The sequence below is a fragment of the Hesperophylax consimilis genome, chromosome 17 (genome assembly GCF_061612785.1).
Source record: "Hesperophylax consimilis isolate HC1 chromosome 17, BYU_Hcon_1.0, whole genome shotgun sequence".
Lineage (NCBI taxonomy): Eukaryota > Metazoa > Arthropoda > Insecta > Trichoptera > Limnephilidae > Hesperophylax > Hesperophylax consimilis.
Window position 1 is genome coordinate 26,755,757 of NC_142852.1, and position 22,847 is coordinate 26,778,603.

General features: G+C 34.8%; 2 protein-coding genes and 1 long non-coding RNA gene across 4 annotated transcripts; 2 read left to right on the forward strand and 1 right to left on the reverse strand.

Moving 5' to 3' along the window:
* Positions 1 to 1,700: 1,700 nt before the first annotated feature.
* LOC149416350 (uncharacterized) lies at positions 1,701 to 2,617 on the forward strand. Its single transcript, XR_016303470.1, has 3 exons — positions 1,701 to 1,753; positions 2,241 to 2,375; positions 2,462 to 2,617. It is a non-coding gene; the product is annotated as an uncharacterized LOC149416350 (long non-coding RNA).
* Positions 2,618 to 6,092: 3,475 nt separating this feature from the next.
* LOC149416351 (uncharacterized) lies at positions 6,093 to 8,187 on the reverse strand. Its single transcript, XM_089642130.1, has 7 exons — positions 8,108 to 8,187; positions 7,762 to 7,948; positions 7,419 to 7,628; positions 7,132 to 7,326; positions 6,680 to 6,712; positions 6,450 to 6,505; positions 6,093 to 6,215 (listed from the first exon to the last, which is right to left on the reverse strand). Exons 1-7 carry the CDS (start codon positions 8,128 to 8,130, stop codon positions 6,125 to 6,127), a joined length of 795 nt encoding a protein of 264 aa, XP_089498256.1. The 5' UTR covers positions 8,131 to 8,187; the 3' UTR covers positions 6,093 to 6,124.
* A 4,814-nt stretch (positions 8,188 to 13,001) lies between these two features.
* Positions 13,002 to 17,064, forward strand: LOC149416352 (uncharacterized). Of its 2 annotated transcripts, none has more exons than XM_089642131.1 (2): positions 13,002 to 15,139; positions 15,753 to 17,064. In XM_089642131.1, the coding sequence occupies exons 1-2, from the start codon at positions 15,102 to 15,104 to the stop codon at positions 16,054 to 16,056; spliced, it is 342 nt and encodes a 113-aa protein (XP_089498257.1). In that variant the 5' UTR covers positions 13,002 to 15,101; the 3' UTR covers positions 16,057 to 17,064. The 2 variants fall into 2 exon arrangements, with proteins under 2 accessions (XP_089498257.1, XP_089498258.1); XM_089642132.1 differs by having other exon boundaries at positions 13,002 to 13,501.
* Positions 17,065 to 22,847: the final 5,783 nt, after the last annotated feature.

Below are 22,847 nucleotides of genomic sequence, written 5' to 3' on the forward strand. Positions count from 1 at the left end.
AGACAATTATTGTTGTAATTTCCAAAAACCCGATCTCGTCGGGGAGTCACTATATGCACAGCGACTAGTCGACTGGGGGCGTGGCCAACATATCCGAGCATAACCGAAGTGAAGTGTTTCGGCGCTTTATTTGAAATTGGTTCTCCGTTCAGATTTTTTTAGTGACGTCACGGCCGAGCATTTCCGAATATTGCCGAGCAGCCGATAGCTAATTTTCATCTTTCGTTTCATACGATTCTTGCACCTTGATTTCATTTGGTTAGATTACGTTACTATAGGGCCAATATCACAAAGTCGATTCCAAAACCTTAATAAAGACTGTTTGGTATGGCAACCACATTTTAATTCCTGCAAATATAATTAACTTTTAGACAATAGAAGACTTGTGGTAGGTCCCCTATGTTCTACTTTTGTACAGATTCGTACTAGGCCTATATATACTCAAAGTATCTCATCTTTTTACATTACAAAACAGTACACCTATGGGAAAGTAAAACTAGAATTATTTGGAGACTATGTGAAAATTTGGATGCCATATAGCATGTAGAAGGATAAGTGAGCAATGAAGGAAGTTGGGCAATTCATTGATACATATTTGATATTATTTTATTAATGGAAAATAATACATTACACCACACAAAGGAAATATGTATAAACATTGAGGGAACAAACCCCTTTAAAAACATGACAGATAAACCCTGCATTGAGCCGATCAGGTTCTGCCTCATCCTGAAATTTATGTTTAATAAATTGCTCCAACAATAGAGACACATCTCGTACTGAGGAAACTCCAGCTTCAACAAGCCTGTTAATCTCCTGTATCAGGTAAGGATGAATTTCTTGGGTCATCTTGGCCGCGTCTCTGCTGTGGTTGTGGCTAGCTTCTCCGGTTGCCGAGACGTAATAACGTAGCACACATTTAGGTGGGCTTGTGGCTTGAAGGGCTGCCTTCACTTGTTTCAGAATCTGAAAACAAGCCAGAATGTTTTACTATAAATAAAAATAACAGAACCCTACAAAAACAGTAATTATTGGTTTGGTAAGCAGTAAAAAATAGAAAATAATATTTTCAACAAAAAAATATCTGATTTCCTGAAGGGCACAGGGAAATATGCTTCACACCTTCTATTTTGCAGTGTTGAGGCCCTGGGAATCATATTTCCGGCCATGGTACTGTGCTGACATCTACCATTGGCAGCACAGTAAAATTCAATAGATAAGAATGTTGAAAATGTGTTTGTAAGGGATGGGAAGTTGCGTATTCTCACATGTTCCCACCACATTTCCTTCTAAAAAAATTTGTGTTGTCCAAAACGGTATTTATTTATTATTTTTTTTTTCTTTCATGTTCTCCATGAAACGGTTATACACCAATATATCATGGAGAAGATTACAAATTAAAAGGTTTACACAGGCAGTTTTACTATTTTGTCACATGTGTTCCAATGGATTGCTTTTGGTAATATAAATGCGCCAATTTAAATGCCTCCGATTGCTTTATTGAAAAAAATTTCAAATTATCTCGTGATTCAGAAAAATATTTATTTTAAAATTTTAGCCCTTCTCGCGTCTTTTATTTTGCACTAAATTCGAAGCTATTGAAATGCTTTATCCGTTAAAACATAGATGTCGCAAATCCTAGGATTAATTCGTCTTCTATGGAAATTTCAAGTTGCATCTTTTATTCAGAAATTCTCTGTGTTTTTTTCGCGTGTGTTTTACAACTGTCAGATATATAAATCATTGAAATGTCGTAAATATATCATTTTAATTTAATATTATTGTACCAGTATATCTGCTAATCATTTGTTTAACTATTTAACGTGTTTTCAACTCTATTATATAAAAAATATTGTTTTTAATACATTTCTAAAACCAAATGTGAATTTTTGTGACGCCATTACAGAATGTGTTTTGTTTTTACAAAAATCGATTTAATTAATTCACGTGTGCATTGGAAATAAAGTTATTCCATTATAGTGATTTGTAACAAAGAGAAAAATATAAATTTTATATAGATTGGGTGTTTTTTAAACAAGTAACTTTCATTTGAAATCTGTAGCAATTTATGAATATAAATTCGTAATATCAGGCCATTTCTGGAATAAAGGTCCCACTACACAATACGTTTTCGATGATTTCGTTTTATGATTAATTAATTTATTTCAAATTTGAAGGTTTGAATGTATTTTACAAAATATAAGTATTTACATTAATTATTTTGAATATAAAATATATAGTGGACTGATGAGAGGCAGAGGGAGACGAGGGATTGGGCCAGCCGCTGGTGCCGCTCCAGTATCAGCACTAGCTGCAGAACGAGGGCGAGGTCGTGGACGTAGGCGAGGAGCTGTAGCTACAGCTCGGTATGGAGTGTTAGTATATTTTAATATTTTTAAAGTCACTCTTTTATTGTGGATCTGTGTTGTGCTATCATACATTTTTTTAAATATTTTAACAGTGATCCAGCTTTACTAATAGTGAGAGAAGATCGCGCCAGGGCCCAAAAGGCAGTACGGGCCCAGTCTGCTTCCTTCCAACTGGAATTTGAATGCAGAAAGTTCCAGAAGCAGGCGGCGCGGATCCTTCTCCCCACTGCGCCCGCAAGAAAAACAAAAAAAAAGTAAGTGAACGTGTTTAAATATGCATGATACAATATTATTGTTTTCCTGAGTGTTCTGCAACAGTGAGAGTGAGTTGGATTAGCGTTGGTTATATGTGCATTGTATACATGAGGTAGAATCGGAGCTGTCCATGACACTACGTTGATTTTTTATTTACTTTACCTAGTGGCTTTTTACAGATTCAGTTCACGCGTGAATGAGAATAATCCGCTAATGTGAATTATGTATATGTTTTCAGAATTCCATCTCCGGAGAGAATCGGGTGTCCTTTTTCACTAGGGACACCCGCAACATTACCTTTGCCAGTTCCTCCACTATGGATGACATCTCCCGCTACCTTCACTCCCTTACCTGGGACATCACGGGATGAACCGCTGTGGGGTGATGATAGCGAGCTGTGGCTGGACGTCCCACTCTACCTAGAAGTGTCTGCCTTTGGAAAGGGTGAGTTAATACATCTGATATATAAGATATATCTGCTCGACTCGGGGTGTTAATTAACATCGAACGGGCACTAAATTACACTCCTCGTGTTATTATCTCGTTTGCAGATGCAAACCCTATCTTGTCGGGAGCACGAATCAACTGCCAGATTCTCTATAAATTTTTTAGATAGTTGGGAATGAGAAACTTAAGTGAAACACTATGGCTTAAAAAATAAAAATATAATCATATACTTTTATCATCAGCTGTGGCTCAGTCTGTTGTGCAGTTAGAGTCCAACAGGGGCCTTAGCATGAGAAGTCGATATAGCCCTATAGCAATACGATATCGTTAAAATACGTCATCAATGAGCACTTAACGACATATGCTAGCACGATCAAAATATAACAACCGACGATTGTTAAAATTCCTTGTCTATGGTCAAAGTAGCGACGGTATCGTTAAAATTGCGAGCATGAGAATGTATCGATAGGATAACTTCCGACCGACGGTTGCTAAAAGCCCGCCGAATATAACGTGGGGTCTTGAGTGTCAGTTAAAACTTTGGTTGGCTGTCGATATACGTATTTTTTTAATAATGTCGTTCATTATGCAAAATTTCTGGTTTAATGAAAGGAGGCAGGTTAGGGAAGATCGTAGGATTGAAAGGCGTCGTTTACGCGATCAATTAAATCCGTTCGAACTTGCAGAGACGGAATTCAGACAATTGTTTCGAATATCTCGCATTATGGCTAGAGATCTCATTGATCAATTAACTCCTTTTCTAGTGTCAAAAAATACATTAGGACTTCCAGTATGCATTAAAGTGAGAGTATTAAATATTATTGATATCTTAGTAAAACAAAAACACAATATAAATCTATCCACCACTGGAACGACCACGTGAAATAAATAAATTTGTTTCGATTGCTGATGATAATTTTTCACAATAAAGTGATTAAAATGATCAAAAGTGAAGTTTATTAATTAGTTGTATTATTTATGATGTTGACAGGTACTCGCACCCATCAGCTTCTTTGCTACAGGGAGCTACCAACGTGGAGTAGGCCAAGATCACTTCTTGGCGATAGGGCAAACTACCGTTAGCAAGTGCATAAAACTGTTTATGAAAGCAGTTTTAGAACATCTGTACAGAAGATGGATACATTTTCCGGCTACAAATGAAGCCCGCAAGCAAGTAGAGAGTAGTTTTAGGGAAAAATTAAACTTTCCACATGTTCTGGGATGCATCGATTGCACCCACATCGCCATCGTCACCCCTTCCAGACACGAGGAGCAGTACAAAAACCACAAAGGATTTTATTCGCTGAATGTTCAAGTGGTAAATATTTTTTCAGAAATAAAACAGCCGGATTGTTGTTTTCAAATTTTATTGAAGGTTTTTTATGTTTGATAAACAGGTCTGCGATGCTACGTTGAAAATATTGAGCATCAACACACGCTTCCCAGGTACTGTCCATGACCAATTCATTTGGAATAATAGTTTAGTCAAAACTGAAATGAACAGACTATACAATCAGAGAATTGGGACATATTTCTTGCTAGGTATGTATTTCAACAACTCATTTTAAAAAAAGGCAAAAAAATCATAACTTAGTAGTTATATGTACCTATTATAATGGGTGTTTTGTTTCAATCAGGCGATTGGATATACACTCGAGCCTTATCTGATGACACCAATATTGAATGCAGTCGAGGGGAGTGCCCAATACAGATACACAAAGGCGCACTGTGAGGCGAGATGTTCCGTAGAACGCCTATTTGGGGCATGGAAGGCTATATTCCGTTGCCTCAGGAAAGACAGAGTTCTCCATTATGAGCCCGATGCTGCTGGTCAAATAATTATTACTTGTGCTATACTATACAACATGATGAAGCACTATAAGTCAGTTTCCTTGTTGAACTATATGCATTTAAAAAAGTAAGGCAACAGTACAAAATATTAATAAATTGTTCTCTATTTTCAGATTAACAGACTATTATAATGATAATGTAGAGTTAAGAGAGGTTGAGCTGCTGCACCAGCCTGAAGATGTCAGCAGGGTTGTTGCAGCCCGCAGAGTGAGAGACGAACTAGTGCGAAAGTACTTCTCCCACGAATGATAATATATTAAACAAGGAAACTGACTTATAGTGCTTCATCATGTTCAAACATTGTATCGTATGTACCTACATTGTAAAAACAATTCACGCCTCATAGAGACATTGCAAGAGTTTGAAGAACTGCTACTAATCAAGTATACATATATGCAAAGCGCTGCATGCAATATTTCTCAAAAAGAACTTCAATAGTACTTTAAAACATTGTATTGTATGTACCTACATTGTAAAAACAATTCACGCCTCACAGAGACGTTGCGAGAGTTTGAAGAACTGCTACTAATCAAGTACATATTCATATATGCAAAGCGCTGCATGCAATATTTCACAAAAAGAACTTCAATAGTACTTTAAAACATTGTATTGTATGTACCTACATTGTAAAAACAATTCACGCCTCACAGAGACGTTGCGAGAGTTTGAAGAACTGCTACTAATCAAGTACATATTCATATATGCAAAGCGCTGCATGCAATATTTCACAAAAAGAACTTCAATAGTACTTTAAAACATTGTATTGTATGTACCTACATTGTAAAAACAATTCACGCCTCACAGAGACATTGCAAGAGTTTGAAGAAATGCTTCTAATCAAATATACATATATGCAAAGCGCTGCATGCAATATTTCACAAAAAGAACTTCAATAGTACTTTAAAACATTGTATTGTATGTACCTACATTGTAAAAACAATTCACGCCTCACAGAGACGTTGCGAGAGTTTGAAGAACTGCTACTAATCAAGTATATGTATATGCAAATTGCTGCATGCAATATTACACATCAAGTACTTTAAAATAGTGTATGTATCTAAATTGTAAAAAAATGACATTTGTTGTTGAGTATCACTTTTTCACAAGAAACATAAAAATTATGAACATACAAAACGTTAATAAAAATAAAAATTTAACACACAAAGTATACAAAAAACTTATTATTTTGAAAATTATAAAAACTAATCGTATTCATCCTCCGACTCCAACTGCAACGTATAGTTGGGCGAGTTGGCAAATGATGTTGACGGTTGATTCGATGGTTGAGTTTGTCTAGAATTAGAAATGTTTTATTAGAGATCTCATTCATTCTACTTTCATCGTACCTCCTAGCTGGACTGCTTGCCTCTCCAAGGACAATTTTTAATAATCGTGTTCCATCCCTTGTGAACATACTTTGCAATCTCTCAAGTGACATATTAAATAATGCAATATTTAATTTAATTTGTTCAGTTTTGTACATTAAATGTTTTTAAAAGCCTGTATAGATGTATAACAAATAAATACCTCGCCAACTGTCGTTGGAGTAAACAAACCCTTTCACGTTCCACTGCCGTGTATCTCTGAAACAAGAGATGATAATTCATTAATTTACTTACTTAATTTACCTTCTATAGTAAATTAGTTATTAGTGCCAGTGAGACGAGACCAGAAAAGCACCATGTCTATGTAGACACTGTATCTTGCCCGGTCTCGGGGTGCCCTGACAAATAATTACAAAACGGAACAGGAAATACCTCAAAAATGTCAGCAAATCGATCCATTGAACTCTGAAATGATAAATAACAACTCATTAATTTATTTTAAATAACAATAGGTAGTCGACATACTAAAAGGAAGATTATAAATTAATTTATTCATTTTGAATTTCTCGCCAAGCTGGATTTTACATGTTTATTAATTTTTTTTAACACAAAGAATATCTAAACAAACAGAACAATAAAAACTCCACCGCGCAAAATGGAAAAATAGTACATTGGGAATAGTACAATAAATAAATGAAATAAGTCAAAGCTGGGCATTTTATTTTGTTCTACTAAGATTTAATTCTAATTTAAAAGTACAGTGCCACACTTATAAGTTGGCGGTGGCCTAAACATGAATTGACGCTATTTCTTTATATTTTAATCTGGCAACTTACACGTGTAGCGCTGTATTTGGGAGTGATTCGAAGGGAAATAGGAAATACCTTAAAAATATTGGAGAATTTATCAATAGCTCCCACAAGCTCCTTGGACGATTTGTTACTAGCCTCCTGCGCCATCACCATCCGAACCCCCACATCTGGCTTGTCAGTTAGCTTCCTCTTCTTGCTCGGGCGAGAAGGGGAAGCTAACTGCGCCGTCTGTAAATCTGTGGGCCCTTCTCCAACTTCATCGGAATACTGTAAAACACACAAATAATTTTCATTGATAATGAAAGATCAACTAAATTTTGACAGAATATATTATATTAACATTTTAAGACATTAGTGACCTCAACATCCTGTATTATGAGTTCAGGTCCATCTCCTATACAGCTTTCTAGAAGTCCGCTGCCCTCAGAACTGGCTCTGCCGATGATGTTGATGACCTTCTGTGTCAGGTCAGTTAACACCGGTATCTCGGCAGTGTTTCCAGTCGTGAGGGCAGCTCGCTTGGCATCGGCATTTTGGGCGCGCGACTTACATTTTAAGTCACGCCATGTCTGTAAAATGTAAAAATAATGTCAGGTTAAAAGTGATTTACGGTCTTATATCAAGTGTCTCGATGATAGATTATATTAGAAGGTCAGCAAAGTTTGCTGCAACCAGTTTGTATAGGTAGGTACAAATACTCACTGTTTTCCACTGCTCGGCTGACTTAGCAGGACCCAATTCTGCCAGTTGTTCCGCCAAATTCCGCCACATTTCCTTATTTTTTTGGGAACCCCGAGGTCCCACAAACCTTCCAGCGGCGAACTCCGAATGGTCAGCCATATAGCTGGTTAGAAAATCCATTTGACTGGTCGTCGACCTTACTCTCTTCCTGAAATCATAATATCAGCATTTTGAATATCTTAAAATACTGCGTATGATTGAAATATTAGTAAAAATAACTTCAAAATTTTGACACAATAGAATGTAAGTATATCTCTTTGATAATAATGGAAATTCTTTCACATAAAAAGATAAATAAATAACTTACCCAGCTACCATTGCTTGCGACATCGTAAAATATTAAAAAAAACACGGCGTTTAAAATGGTCACGCTTGAAATCTGACTTTGACGTCTATTCAATTCATAGAGAATTCCGTCCCAGTATTGCCAGCGTATATCGATTTGTATTTATTGCCTTAACGATGTCGTTAGAGATATCAATAGCGTTCTCATGCTAGGGAAGTCGTTATAAAATGGTCGGTAGATACGCTTAGCAATCCGATATCGTTAAGTTCGATCGATTCTCATGCTAAGGCCCCTGGGCGTTAAATAAATAAATAAATAAAATAAAAAAATAATAATTTCAAAATCCCGATCTCGCCGATTCATTCCAATAAAATTAGTCTTGTGTACTATAACATCATGTTGTTGTTCTTCAAGGTTTGTAGAAAACAAGGTTGGCTCATACAGGCAGTTTTCGAAAATAAAAATGCATACAGCCGCTCGTGAGCTCGTGACGTAACCTGAAGATCCGAAACAAGTGATAAATTTGACAGCCAGCCATTGTCTACCACAACAATACTCTATTCTTTGTTAATTATATCTTCCCTGAAGGTGCGGTTTCAGTGTTGTAAAGTGTCACAACACTGAAGGAATACGAAGGAATAACCCTGAATAAATAAAATATCTATAAGTAAATTTTAGATTTTGATTCGACAAACGTATATGGTGCTATGAAATCACATTGGGCGTCAATTGATAGGTAGCTGTGAGCGCCTATGTTGATATTGGGTGGTTAATATTGTGAAAATAGATAAGTCGCATATTATGTGGATTGGTTTTGTTAACATAAATATTGCCTCAGGGCGAGTGGCTTTGATTGGTGACCGGATAAATCAACACACTGACGATATAACACACTTTTTAATAGCGATATAAAGCCATGGAAAGTGATCAAACTAAAACTTTATTAACAGGGTTAAGAAGGTTAGGTTAGGTAAGGTTTTTTTTCATCGTTTCTAATGACATTATATCACTTGTGTGCTAAATCGTCAGTACGTTGATTTATCATGGAACCGTTTTGATTATTAGAGCGCCAAAAGCTGATTTGAAGTAAGGGTTTGTCACTATTCCAGGCAGAGACGAGACTCTCATCATCAGAGCTAGGGGGACTGTTTTCATAACATATCTGCGATAGAGATAATCCAACCCGTTACATGATGATAATATTAAATATGTACTCTTGTGCAAACGTACCTTCCCGCGCAAAATTCCCAATTTTTCCCGTATCTTATATATGAGAACATTTCCATTACTCAGTGAGCATCTTTTTGCAAAAACAAAAACTAGGAAAAATAATCTTGCAGACGTGTTTATTAGAAGTAAACATATTTATTTCTAAATACATAGATTTTCTTATTGAAAATGTATTTTTACTTTACACAAACACACCTTTATATTTAACCTAAAAACGAATGTATAGTCTTTGAAACTTCACAGTTTGAAAACACATTCCTTTCATAAAAAAAATTGCAATGATAGTCTCGGTTTTTTTTCAGCATGTCGATACATTTTAGTTTTTTAATACCCATAAAGTGACACTTTTTTTCACAATATACTTGAGAATAACTGTACAATATTTTTAACATCGTTTTCATAAGTATTTATCTTGCATCTCTGTAAAACTTTACGATTCACATTTGACATTATTTAACATGATGTGGTTGTGATGTCACAGCGTTTATTTTGGGTGAGTCAGTAACGTAGTTGTGAGATGCTCCTGGACACACTGATCCTTAGATTCCTACCCATCCCTCATACATCTTCCTTCCGTGAACTTACTCGCCTTAAAAATAGACAGCATCCCCAAATATGACAGACCCTTATGGAAAAAAATTAACTTCATACTCCTCTGTGGGTATAATGTAAAAAAATACTTCGAAATAGTACTAACATAATTTTAATTCTTTGAAAAAACTCTTACGTTTCGCGTGTATCGGAAAAGGGTGAAATTAGTCACTGAAATATATTTTTGTTGCTCAAGTACTGTTAGAAAATAGAGTTTAGTGTAGCTTTGCATAGATGTCGCTATATGTAGATACTCACCTTTCCAACAGACTGTTAAAAGTTAATAAATAAGTTGATGTTTATGTTAGGATAGTTTTTCATAGATGTCGCCATAGATTCTTCCCTGTTAAAGGTTATAAATAGGTTGATTTATCATTTTTATGTCTCTTCTGCAATAAACATTTCTGGCGAAATAAGTGGGTTTATATTTCTACCTTGATCCAAAATTAAACATTGGACCTTCGTGCCGCATCCGTATTATCGATTGAATCGCGGATGATAAAATAACCAGCAAACATCTTCAACATCCAACATCAGAAGGGATCTTCAGAAAAACGGGCAAGTGACCATATCCCATATACCTACCTTATTTTCCCAGGCAGGAGAGCATGATTTATTACACAGCCGTATTTCTTTGTTTGTTTTAAAATTGAATCGGGCTGATTGTTACCAAGTGTTGTTTGAATTGATTTCATACCCATCATCGAAATTGTAGTAAGCAATAATAATTGTTACAACAATATAAAAAGAAGTTAGAATACAAAGCAAGTATTTTAAATTTCTTAAAAGATTTATTACGAGCGGTTATATTTGAAAATCCGTAAGTTTAAATTTCGAAATTTACCGCGATTCGGTAAAAATACCAACCCAGCCGCGAAGCAAGCTGACGCATGCGCGGTGGAGATTGTGGAGAGAATAATAATATTGTGATATTGTTTTCTTTTTGACAGCCATCGAGCTGTTGCATTTATAAAATTCAGATAAAATTCATTGTTTATCGGTTAATTAGTAAAGTTCTGTGATCAAGGACAGTGCACGTGTAGTGATTGATTACAAGTGATTATCATTTGACAATACGTTCTGTGAATACCTCCTTTCTTGATATTTAAAAATGGATCTCAAAACTTTGATTAACCAGCGTGGAATTTGCAAGGCGAAATTAACTAGGTTCAATGAATATATAAACGGTGATAATTTGTCGCAATCTGAAATTGAAGTCAGATTGAAGAAACATGAAACAATTTTAGACACTTTCGACTCATTACAAGATAACATAGAAGCAATTTCGCCGGAAGAATTAACCAAAACAGAAAGGCAAGCATTTGAAAATTTATATTATAATCTTGTTGCTAAGGCTAAAGATAAATTGTTAAATAAAGTTCAGAATACAACATCACATAACATACCTTTGCCTATACTTGAGTTGCCAAAATTTAATGGGAGTTACGAAAAATGGTTGAATTTTCGGGATACTTTTGTTGCTTTAGTTGAAAATAATCCATCTTTAGAAGTTATTCAAAAATTGTATTATCTGCGATCATGCCTCGAAGGTGACGCAGCTAAATTATTAACCTCACTTCCAAATAACCAGGAGAACTATCATACTGCATGGGAGATGTTAACTTCTCGCTATCAAAATATAAAAATTATTATACATAAGCACGTTGAAGCATTATTCAAATTGCCTGAAATAAAATTTGAAAATTCCGTAGCATTAAGGAATCTTATCGATGAATCCGAATTACATTTAAAATCGTTAAATAAGTTAAATATACCCACCGAAAATTGGGATATCATGTTAATATATTTATTGTCGCGAAAACTAGATAGTGAAACTCGACATCATTGGGAAGTATTTGCCACAAAAGATAATCTACCCACATATAAAGAGTTTATAAAATATTTATCAGATCGAGTTCAGATTTTAGAATTTGCTGGGATTACTGAAGGAAAATTTAATCAAAATAAAACTTTTCCTTTCAAATACCGAAAAGAAGCTATGATTTCTTTAACGCCTCAAATGACAAAATGTATTATTTGCAAAGGCGATCATAAGGTTTATAATTGTAAAAAAATTTAATATTAAATACTAAGGATAGAATTATAAAGATACGTCAAGTAAATGCGTGTTTGAAATGTTTGTGCTTGGGTCACAAGCTAAAAGAATGTAAAAGTAAATACAATTGTCGTATATGCGAAAATAACTCGCACAATACTTTGTTGCATTTAAAAAAGGAAACAGATAATTCGAAGTCTCAGGATAAGGATTCACCATCAACATCAAATAATGAACCTTTAGTTACAAATCACTCTACGAAAATATCTAATAGTTTTGTTTTGTTATCTACCGCCGTTATTAAAGTGTTGAATAATAACGGAAATTTGATTAAGGCTAGAGTTTTATTGGATAGTGGTTCTCAGTCCAATTTTATAACAGAAGAATTTGCAACAAGGTTGCAATTAAAACCCAAAAGGGCAAACATACCGATTACCGGAATCCAAAACAAAATATTGAATATTAAAAATAGCATAAATTTAAGAATTTTCTCGAACTATTCACCGTATGAAAGAGACATAGAATGTCTCGTTTTGAAAGAAGTAACAAGTCATCTGCCGCAAATTTCTTTACAGAAAAAGGATGCCAACATACCTGATGGTCTTCAGTTAGCGGATCCTGCCTTCTATGAAACAAGCTCCATAGATATGCTACTCGGAGCGGAAACCTTTTGGGAAATTATGAAGCAAGATCAACTTCGAAATGGAGACTCAGGACCCATATTACAGAGAACTGAATTCGGATGGCTGGTGTCAAGACCCATCGTCACAACAAAAATAAAAAGGCCAGTAAAATCTTGTCAACTATCATTAAATATAATCCATAAACAGATTGAAAACTTCTGGAAATTAGAAGAATTCCAACCGGTGAAGCACCGGAGCCATGAGGAGCGAGCGTGCGAGGAGATTTTCAAGGACACTTATAAAAGGAATAACAATGGTCGTTTCATGGTAAGCTTACCACAGCGCCCCTGTGTTAAACAGTTGGGAGAAACGCTGCCCATGGCGGAAAAAAGACTTTGCAATTTGAAAAGGAAATTTTCTTCAAATCCTGACCTGATGAAAAAATATAAGGAATTCATGCAGGAATATATAGACTTGGGTCACATGACCCGGTGCGAAGCACCTTCTAATGAAGATTGTTATTTTTATTTGCCACATCATGCAGTATTGAAAGAATCGAGCACTACCACTAAGACTCGAGTGGTATTTGACGGTTCAGCAAAATCATCCAATGGTATATCGTTAAACGATGCTCTCATGATAGGACCTGTTTTACAGAAAGATTTAGCCGCACAATTGATATGTTTCAGAAAACACCAGTACGCGATAACAGCCGACATTGAGAAAATGTACAGGCAAATATTGGTGCGACCCGAAGACAGAGATCTACAGCGAATAGTATGGAAAAATTTCCCGGAGGAGGAAATTCAGCATTATCGACTTAACACCGTTACCTACGGTCTGGGGCCGTCATCATTTTTGGCAACTAGATGCCTCCAGCAGCTGGGAAATGAAAATATATCATCAAACCACAAGGTCAGTCAGATTTTAAAGAATAATTTTTATGTGGATGATTTAATTACTTGAGATGAAACTGAAGAAAACTGTTTAATAATTAAAGAACAACTAATATCAACCATGGCATCCGCTGGGATGAACTTAAGGAAATGGCGGTCGATTTTGCCCTCGTTATGTTCGAAGGAAAAAAGCATGTCAGATATGATTATTAGCACAGATTCAAATGACAACAAAATATTAGGCCTGTCTTGGAACAATCAGCAGGATAATTTCTTATACACAGTGAAGTTATTAAAAAATCCAATTAATAGCAAACGACAAATACTGTCATGCATTGCGTCCATATTTGACCCGTTAGGATTAATAGGTCCTGTTACTGTTATTGCTAAATTATTGATGCAAAAATTGTGGCAGGCAAAGCTTCAATGGGATGAGCCTATTCCATATGATATGTTGAAGACATGGGAAGTATATGTGAATGAACTGCCTCAATTAAATAATTTAAGAATAGGTAGAAAGATAATATGTCAAGATCATGTAAATTTACAGCTACATGGATTTTGTGACGCCTCAGAAAAGGCATATTCGTCCTGTGTTTATATGGTGTCTACTGACAAATTGGGTAAGAAGTACTCCAAGTTGATAATGTCCAAATCACGGGTAGCGCCTTTGAAAAGTGTTTCTCTACCCAAGTTAGAATTATGTGGAGCCGTATTACTGACAAGACTAGTGAATTACATTAAAGATGCTCTATGTACTCCGGATATACCTACTACATACTGGTGTGATTCCCAAATAGTACTGTGCTGGATCAGGGATCAGCCGGTAAGATGGAACACTTTCGTTGCTAATAGAGTGGCGGAAATCCAGGAAACCAGTCAGCCGGAGCAATGGAACCATGTACGGTCGGAAGACAATGCAGCAGACGTGCTTTCCAGAGGAATCGGCGTTTCACAGTTATTAATTTCCAGCATTTGGTGGCATGGTCCAGATTGTCTGACGTTGGATTCAGCGTGCTGGCCAAATTCCAACTCATTTTGTATTGATCCACCAGAGATCAAAACAAGCTCGGCACTGTTGTCTGCTGTGAAACAGGACTGGGACATTTTTGATAGATATTCCAATTTTTCCAAATTACAGAGAGTAACAGCATACATTAATAGATTTATTTTTAATTGTAGAAACCCTTCGCAGCGCCGCTATAGTAAATTGACAGTTAGTGAGTTGGAAAATTCAGTAAACAAATTAATATCTCGGGCGCAATCATACTGTTTCAGAGACGAAATTCGAGCTTTAAATAATGGAGGTAATATACCTAGGAATAGTGCACTAAAGTCATTAGATCCTTAGGCCAGCAGCACCCAATTTTGTTACCTTCGCATCATAAATTAACAGAGCTAATTGTAAAACACTATCATTACTTGAACTTACACTCGGGAACGCAGTCATTATTGGCGTTGATTAGAATGAAATTTTGGCCGATTAAGGGAAGGAATGTTGTAAAAAAAATAATTAAAAAATGTATAATTTGTTATAGATGTAATCCCAAATCCGAACAGCAGTTGATGGCCGACCTGCCAGCTGAAAGAATAACTGAATGTAGGCCATTTCAGATAACATGAGTGGACTACTGTGGACCAATATTAATAAAGTCGGGTATTCATAGAAAATCACATAGCGTTAAATCATATATTTGCTTGTTCGTATGCATGGTCACTAAAGCCGTGCACTTAGAAGCTGTGCTGTCCTTGAGCGCAGAGAGTTTTTTAAACTCTTTGAAACGGTTTATCTCGCGTCGTGGTAGACCAAGCAAAATGTTCTCGGACAATGCAACCAATTTTAAAGCGGCTAATAATGAACTAAGAGAAATTTATAATTTTTTAAATATGTCTAATGATAAAATTGATAATTATTTATCCACATTAGGAATACAATGGCAATTTATACCAGCTCGTGCGCCGAACTTTGGGGGGCTCTGGGAGGCTGGGATAAAGTCAGTTAAGCATCACTTAAAAAGAATAACCAGTATCGCTTCATTAACTTATGAAGAGATTAATACGGTGTTGTGTCAAATTGAATCTTGCTTAAACTCCAGGCCACTGTCTCCCTTATCAAATGATCCTTATGACCTTAATCCCTTGACTCCTGGTCACTTTCTAATAGGAACTAGTTTGGCGGCGATTCCAGAACAAAATTTGGAACATATCACATTCAATCGATTAAACAATTACCAAAAACTAATCCAGATTGTACAATTTTTTTGGTCGAGGTGGCGGAAGGAATACCTAGCAGAACTTCAAACCAGAAGCAAATGGACCAATAGGAATCAAAGGCAGATGCGGTCTGGCGACATGGTCGTGATAAAGGAGGACAACGTCCCTTCTTGCTACTGGAGGCTGGGACGTGTGAGCGCCGTTCATCCTGGCGCTGATGGAAGAGTTCGCGTGGCGACCATCATCACGTCGAAAGGCATCATCCAGAGGGCCATTTCAAAGATCTGTCTGTTGCCAATAGATGACAACGAGGAGCTGAAAATGTCGACACCCCCACCCAACGGACCAGACGCTGAGTAAGCGCAAAATAAAAAAAAAAGGTTTTGTGCAAAACAATATAAAAAGTTTCGTGATAAAAACAATATAAAATTTTTGTGTATTATCATAAATAAAAAAATAATAATAATAAATTAAAAGAAGATAAGGAAGAAATAATAATAAATAAAAGGTAAAAACAGTGCATAAAAAAGTGGATAACAATAAAACTTGCGAGTTTGATAAAAAATGTACAAAATAAAAAAAGGATTGTAGATCCGTATATACTAAGAAAAAAAAATGAACGCGTATAAACCGAGATAGCCTGCTGGCTATATGTAATTTCAAACTACACAAATACATCTGAAGAAACTAATTATAAATGTGGTAATGAACTATAGAAAAACACAAACCCTTAAGAAGGATGACCAGGAAACCAGCGCTCCATGTTGTGTTGTCTATATTATTTGTTTTATGTTTGATTATTGTTATGATTTCTGTTAGAACAAGGTTATTGGAATTATCTTAGTTGTTAAATTATAGTATAGAATAGCTTAGTGAATTGCATGAATTTGATTTGAACGAAAGTAATAATTTTAATCTCATAATTAATTTGTATAATTTTAGTTAGTTTGAAATTGTCATTTCGTTTTTAGAGTAGTCTTATGTTTAAACTTATGCTTAGAAATAGGTTACCTATTATTTCAAATATTTATTGTTAATCAATTTTTTTTTGTATTAACAGTTATAGTTAATAATTACTATTATTGTTTCTTCCAAATTAATTTTGGCATATATGTAGATATTTAGCTGCTTAATTTTCATTCTTATGTTTTGGGGTTTGTTTCAGAAAAAATGACCTCCAATCCTTTTTTCGGGGGGAGTTTATGTTAGAAAATAGAGTTCAGTGTAGCTTTGCATAGATGTCGCTATATGTAGATACTCACCTTTCCAACAGACTGTTAAAAGTTAATAAATAAGTTGATGTTTATGTTAGGATAGTTTTTCATAGATGTCGCCATAGATTCTTCCCTGTTAAAGGTTATAAATAGGTTGATTTATCATTTTTATGTCTCTTCTGCAATAAACATTTCTGGCGAAATAAGTGGGTTTATATTTCTACCTTGATCCAAAAGTAAACAAGTACCTACGATAATGCAAATGTCGAAACTAAACGTCTAGTAATGCACTAATCTTTGACCTAGCTGTCAATAGAGGCACAAAGGGTTTAACATCCCAATTTTTTATAAATTTAAATCTACCAACGTCAAGGTGAGGTCTTATTCGATAAGCAATAATTGTGTCATCTTTAAGTTTCATTTTCCAACCATTTGTTTTATCGATTTCCAAGTTGTTTTTAAATTAAAATTAATATCCATCAAAGTAGCCGCATTTCACCGTATTAACCCTAGAAGCCTTATCTACGCCTGCGAGGCGTACACACAATCTTAAATTCAATTTCTCTTTTTAACGGTTGAAGTTAGCGCCTCGTGCTCTTTAACCAACTTAGTGGCCAACAGGAGCTCGCCGATGGTATCTGTATCACTAAGGTAACTCCAGCCATTTTTGAGTTTTTGAGGTATAGTACGCCTGCGAGGCGTATGTTTAGGCTTTGTGTAACTTTTAACTAAGATTATATGTTTTTACTTTCGTTAATTTTTCATCCATTTTATGTTTATTTTGGCATTGTTTCAGATAACAATATGTCATGGTCTAATATATTAAACAGTAACGATATTTTGAAAATCTTAGACTAAGAAGATAGTCTTTCTCTGGGAGAATCAGCTCCTGAAGACAGGATAGCCAGTTTGGACGACATTCAAAGCGAAGATGAGAATAACTATGTAACTGAAGAGGCTTTCCCTTTACAAGAATCTGCTCCCACTGAAGAAGCCGACTCAAAATTTCAAAAGCTGACCTAGCATTTGATGCTGCTCATGCTTTGCAATCTGCCAACTCAGGGCAAAATTATCGTGTTCCTTGAAATACTCTTCGCGGTAAGAATGGACGCGGGATGTTTGGTCAACACATAGGGGTCAATCATCTCACAGAACTTCAGCTATGAATGAAGTCCGCACCTCTCGAGGACCAGCTCAAATTACAAATTAAATCTACTAGGCACTATTCAATCAAATAAGCGGGAAATTCACGAAGATTGAAGAACTCGAGATCTCGACCTGTTAGCAATTCTACGTTTTGTTTTGATGGCCCTGTGACACTTCTATCGTACAAACCACCTGCAAATATGGTTTACCTTTTATCTTGTGATGAAAATGCGATAATTAATAATTCAAGTGGCAAACCAGACATGATTCATTTCTAGAACCAAACAAAAGGAGGAGTAGATAAATTTGATCAAATGTGCTCCTCAATGTGGTGCAGCCGCAAAAATAATAGATGGTCAATGACTGTATTCTATGGCATCTTGAACATGGATTTTGTCAATTCTACTGTAATTTATGGCCACAAAATGATCAAATAAACCATCAAACAAAAGAGAATTCATTAAACAACTCAGCACAGATTCGGTTAAGCCTTGGATGGAGATGAAACTTGAAACTCCGACTTATATAGACAAAACGACAAAATACAAGCCAAATTCTCGCAAAACCTACTGATTCAGGTAATAAACTTCAGGCACGAGAACCAGAGCCCAAACAAACATAAATACTGAGCATTTTGCTGCTAAAAAAAATAGAATGTCAAAATTAGTGTGCTGTAAACGCAAAAAGTCAGTATTTTCTGAGCACAAAGTTGATGTCTATGTAGATTGCTCTAAAATTAAATATAGTAATTAAAAGCATAATTACTTTTAATGTTTGCCCTATGAATAAGAAATTAATGTTAAAAAAATATAAGTTTATTTGAAAAAAACATATGTTCAAGTTGATTTTTAAAAAGATGATTTTTTTGTTTGAATATAAGCATAATGATTTGATTCGTTGTATTAAATACCTGTGATAGTAGTTTTCATTGATAAAACTGTGTTTTATTATTAGTTTGTATACCAACCTTAACTTTCCAACAAAGAATAGGGCACAAGTAGGTATATTTTGGCCTACAGGCTGTCATTTACATGTGCACGCCTCTGAGACGTATGTTAAGGCTTTATGTACCTATAAAATAGATTAGGCTTCTAGGGTTAAGAGACTTACGTAACTTTACTAAAAACAAGAGGTTTCCAAACGTACGAGTATCATCATTTGAATAATAGACCTCCGGAATATTAAGAAAGAGTACCTGGATTTCTCCAACGAAACCAGACACATGTTGACTTGTGGTAAACAAAACCATTCTCCTGTCCCAAATGCAACTAGTTATGTTCCAAAAAGTGCGAATTAAAATTTCACATGGTGGATCACAGTGGAAAAAAAGCTTTCGCGTGTTCCGAGTGCTACTATTCTTATTCAAGAAAGTCATATTTGACAAATCACCTGTTGATTCATCGCAAATAAAAAATATCTCGTCGTGCTAAATCTGACAAAAATCTCTATTGGAGAAGAAAAAACTGAGAAGAACATCATTAACGCATTCTTGTAATACTGTGGTGTGTACTAAATACAACATGTCTCAAATAATATGCTTAAAACAATGTTGAATAAAAAACATCATACGAATAGGATTATCTACATGCGTGACAAAAAAGTGATGGTTTAACAAGTGATATGTTTTGCTTTTATCTTTAATTTGGATCAGATTAATCGATTAAGGATAATACAAAAAAAAAACAATTTTTTTTTTTTGCTGAAGGTTTTTCTGTGGGCGACAGTAGCTCTGCTTCAATGAATTCGGATTTGTTTTGAATCTAAGTGTCATTTTCAATATTGGAACTGATATTATGTCAAGAACTATACCTAGCAGAAATAATATTTAAATTCGACATTCGAAATACCTTAGGTTTAATCTTCAAAATAAATTCAGGCATTCAATTCAAGTCATTTTTTGAAGTTTTTGTGATTTTTTTTTATCCCTAGATATTCTGCTAATGTCACGCAAATGATGTGTTGGGAATACATGTTTTGTCGTGTGCGACTTTCAGTTAAACTATGATTGCATTATTATTTCTTTTTTTTTATGCTTCCGATTTAGTTGTCCGGGTTAAATCTTCCCCATAGGAAAAACTAAACCCTTCCACACACTTTTCCGCAAATGATTATCTAGTCAATCAACTTTATGTAAGTGCATTATATAAGCAAAATAAATACAAAACAATACAAGAACAACACGTCAACTCACCAGAGATCAAATGGGAAAATAATTCACCGACTCCAGATATTTTCATATCAGAGGGTTCGGCTCGGTAGAACTTCTAACAGGGCCTATAAATCCTACTGATCCCTCAACATAAATATTTTAAAAATCTTTTGTAATCCTACATGTATTCAAAATGACCGACTTTTGTATCTTTTTATATATATTTTTTTTGATAGATCTAATACGCCTAAATTTTTAATGAGAGAGCTAGTTATAATGCCAGTAGCCGAAATAACGAATGGTAATATTTTTATAGTCTGAGAATGCCAAATTCTTTTTTAATTCATTTCCTAAATCTGTGTATTTTCTTATTTTTTCACTAACAGATTTTTGATGTTGATGTTCTTCCGAACTAGATCATAAAATTTTAATACTTTAAATTTTCAAAAGTTAGGTTTGTTAGATGATCCTTCGGCATTTTTAATATTGATTTAATAATTAGATTTATTAATTTCAACATGGATTAGACTTGTTTTATCGGAAATAGATTTGTTTGAAAGAATGATAGACTGAGGTTAATTTTTCGAATGAGTGAGTTTTAGATTAAAAAAAATGTAATAGATTATTTATAATTGTGTTGAGGTAATGGCTGATACGGTATTTCAAGTAAAGATGTTCGTATACTAGAATAATTTGCGAATTTGGTGGAATGTCATTTATTTCATTGTGTTGCTAATGGTGTAACATCGGTTTTATAATGTATCCCCATCATTGACTGAGTCCCGTTGGCGTCACGTATCTTTTATCAGGAGATTTTTCAATGTGGATGAGTGTTTCAGGCGAATAATTATTTCTTGTAAATTTTTTTTATTTTTATTGTGTTTATTTCTTGCTAGAGCAATCCCGATGAGTAACAGAACTCATTTTAGGACAGGAGGAACTTACAATTCATATGTAGAAGGTAGTAGGAACAATTTTACAACGGTATTTTGATAAAATAATTGTTACCCTTTGTGCTATGCATAAAAAATCTTGTCTTAACATTAGTTTACCAAAAAATAATAATTAATATTTGAAAAGTTCTAGTATTTCACCTAAAATGTAGACAATTTGTCTCGACGCCATCTAGTAAGAGAGTTAGCACTTACAATGCCATTCTCATATAAAATAAAGTTGGTTGTTTTCAGGTGAAAAAATGTAACAAGCAGTAATTGTTGAATGAAACAGTAGTATATATTGAATTATTTCGCGGATACGAGATAAGCCGCCATAGCTCAGTGGTCAGAGCTGTCGACCGGAAATCGAAGGGACACGGGTTCGAGTCCCGTTGGCGTCATGTATCTTTAATCAGGAGATTTTTCAATGTGGATGAGTGTTTCAGGCGAATAATTATTGCTTGTAAAATAATTTTTACCCTTTGTGCTATGCATAAAAAATCTTGTCTTAAACATTAGTTTACCAAAAAATAATAATTCAATATAAATGTTATTGCAATAGGGAATCAAGAGTGGACTGTAAACAATATATGTGAACTTTCGAGTTGACACAACTATAGTTTGAGATGGTGAACATGGAGTAAGGAAGGAAACCGACTCACCCCTTTGATGTTCTTCAACGATGTTGATGGTTCGTTTCACTCACAGGAGATCGGAGATTTTTACACACAAGCGTCCATAACATCCAGGTTGGATAAGAAACACACTGAGGGAACCGAATATGTTCACTGCACAGCCTTCTACCCCGAGTTGATATCAATACAAAGCACTGATCACAAAGAGATGTAAATCAAACAGGCTTCATCAATAAACTGATTTTACGGTCAGTTTTATCGATGTAGAATTTCACGCAAACACGTGGGTACAGTCAGATAATGACAGGTAGGTAAAATAGGATGAGAAAAATTGCAAGGACAATGTTACGGGAAGATTAATAGTTGCGTCAACAATAAAGCCCGTTTTTTTTCTTCTTTCTAACCCCGTTTATTACTAACAATGCTGGTAAGGGAGATCTGTAGAGAGATCGTGTAGTCGACAACATTAAAGCTTAAGTTTGTGGGAAAGAAATAAAAATTAAAGCGAAAAATGCTTGTGGATGACAGTTTCTTTATTTGAAGGAGTTCAATTCAAATTATTCGCTAACGACTGTCTGTTTTACAAATTAACTGAGATATATTAAATATTTGTTACAAAAAAATGACTTATTTCTAAATATCGTCAATACATCAGTTTAACTAAAATAAATCCAATATTCACTGAATATAATAGAAGTTGATATGATTTAAAAAAAGAATCAACGATTCTTAGACAGAAAAGGTAACAGTATTTTAAAACGTCATTCTGAAAACCATTTTATTCTTTTCTAAGCCACATTTTGAATCTTCACACATTTAATTTTAATAAATAAATAAATAAAAAATAAAATAATTTTAAATTAAGCAATAACTTTGTAAACATCACTTATAGGTAAATACTTGATGCCAACCGGGTTTCGTTACAACCGTAGCTTCATCAGGGCTGTATACTACTAAACATCTAAAAATTAAATTAACATATGTTGATATCACGGTAGGTGGACAGTCTGAGCTACAGTGGAAGAGGTAGGGATAGGTGGGAGATTGAGAGGCGAGTGCTCTTTGTCAATAG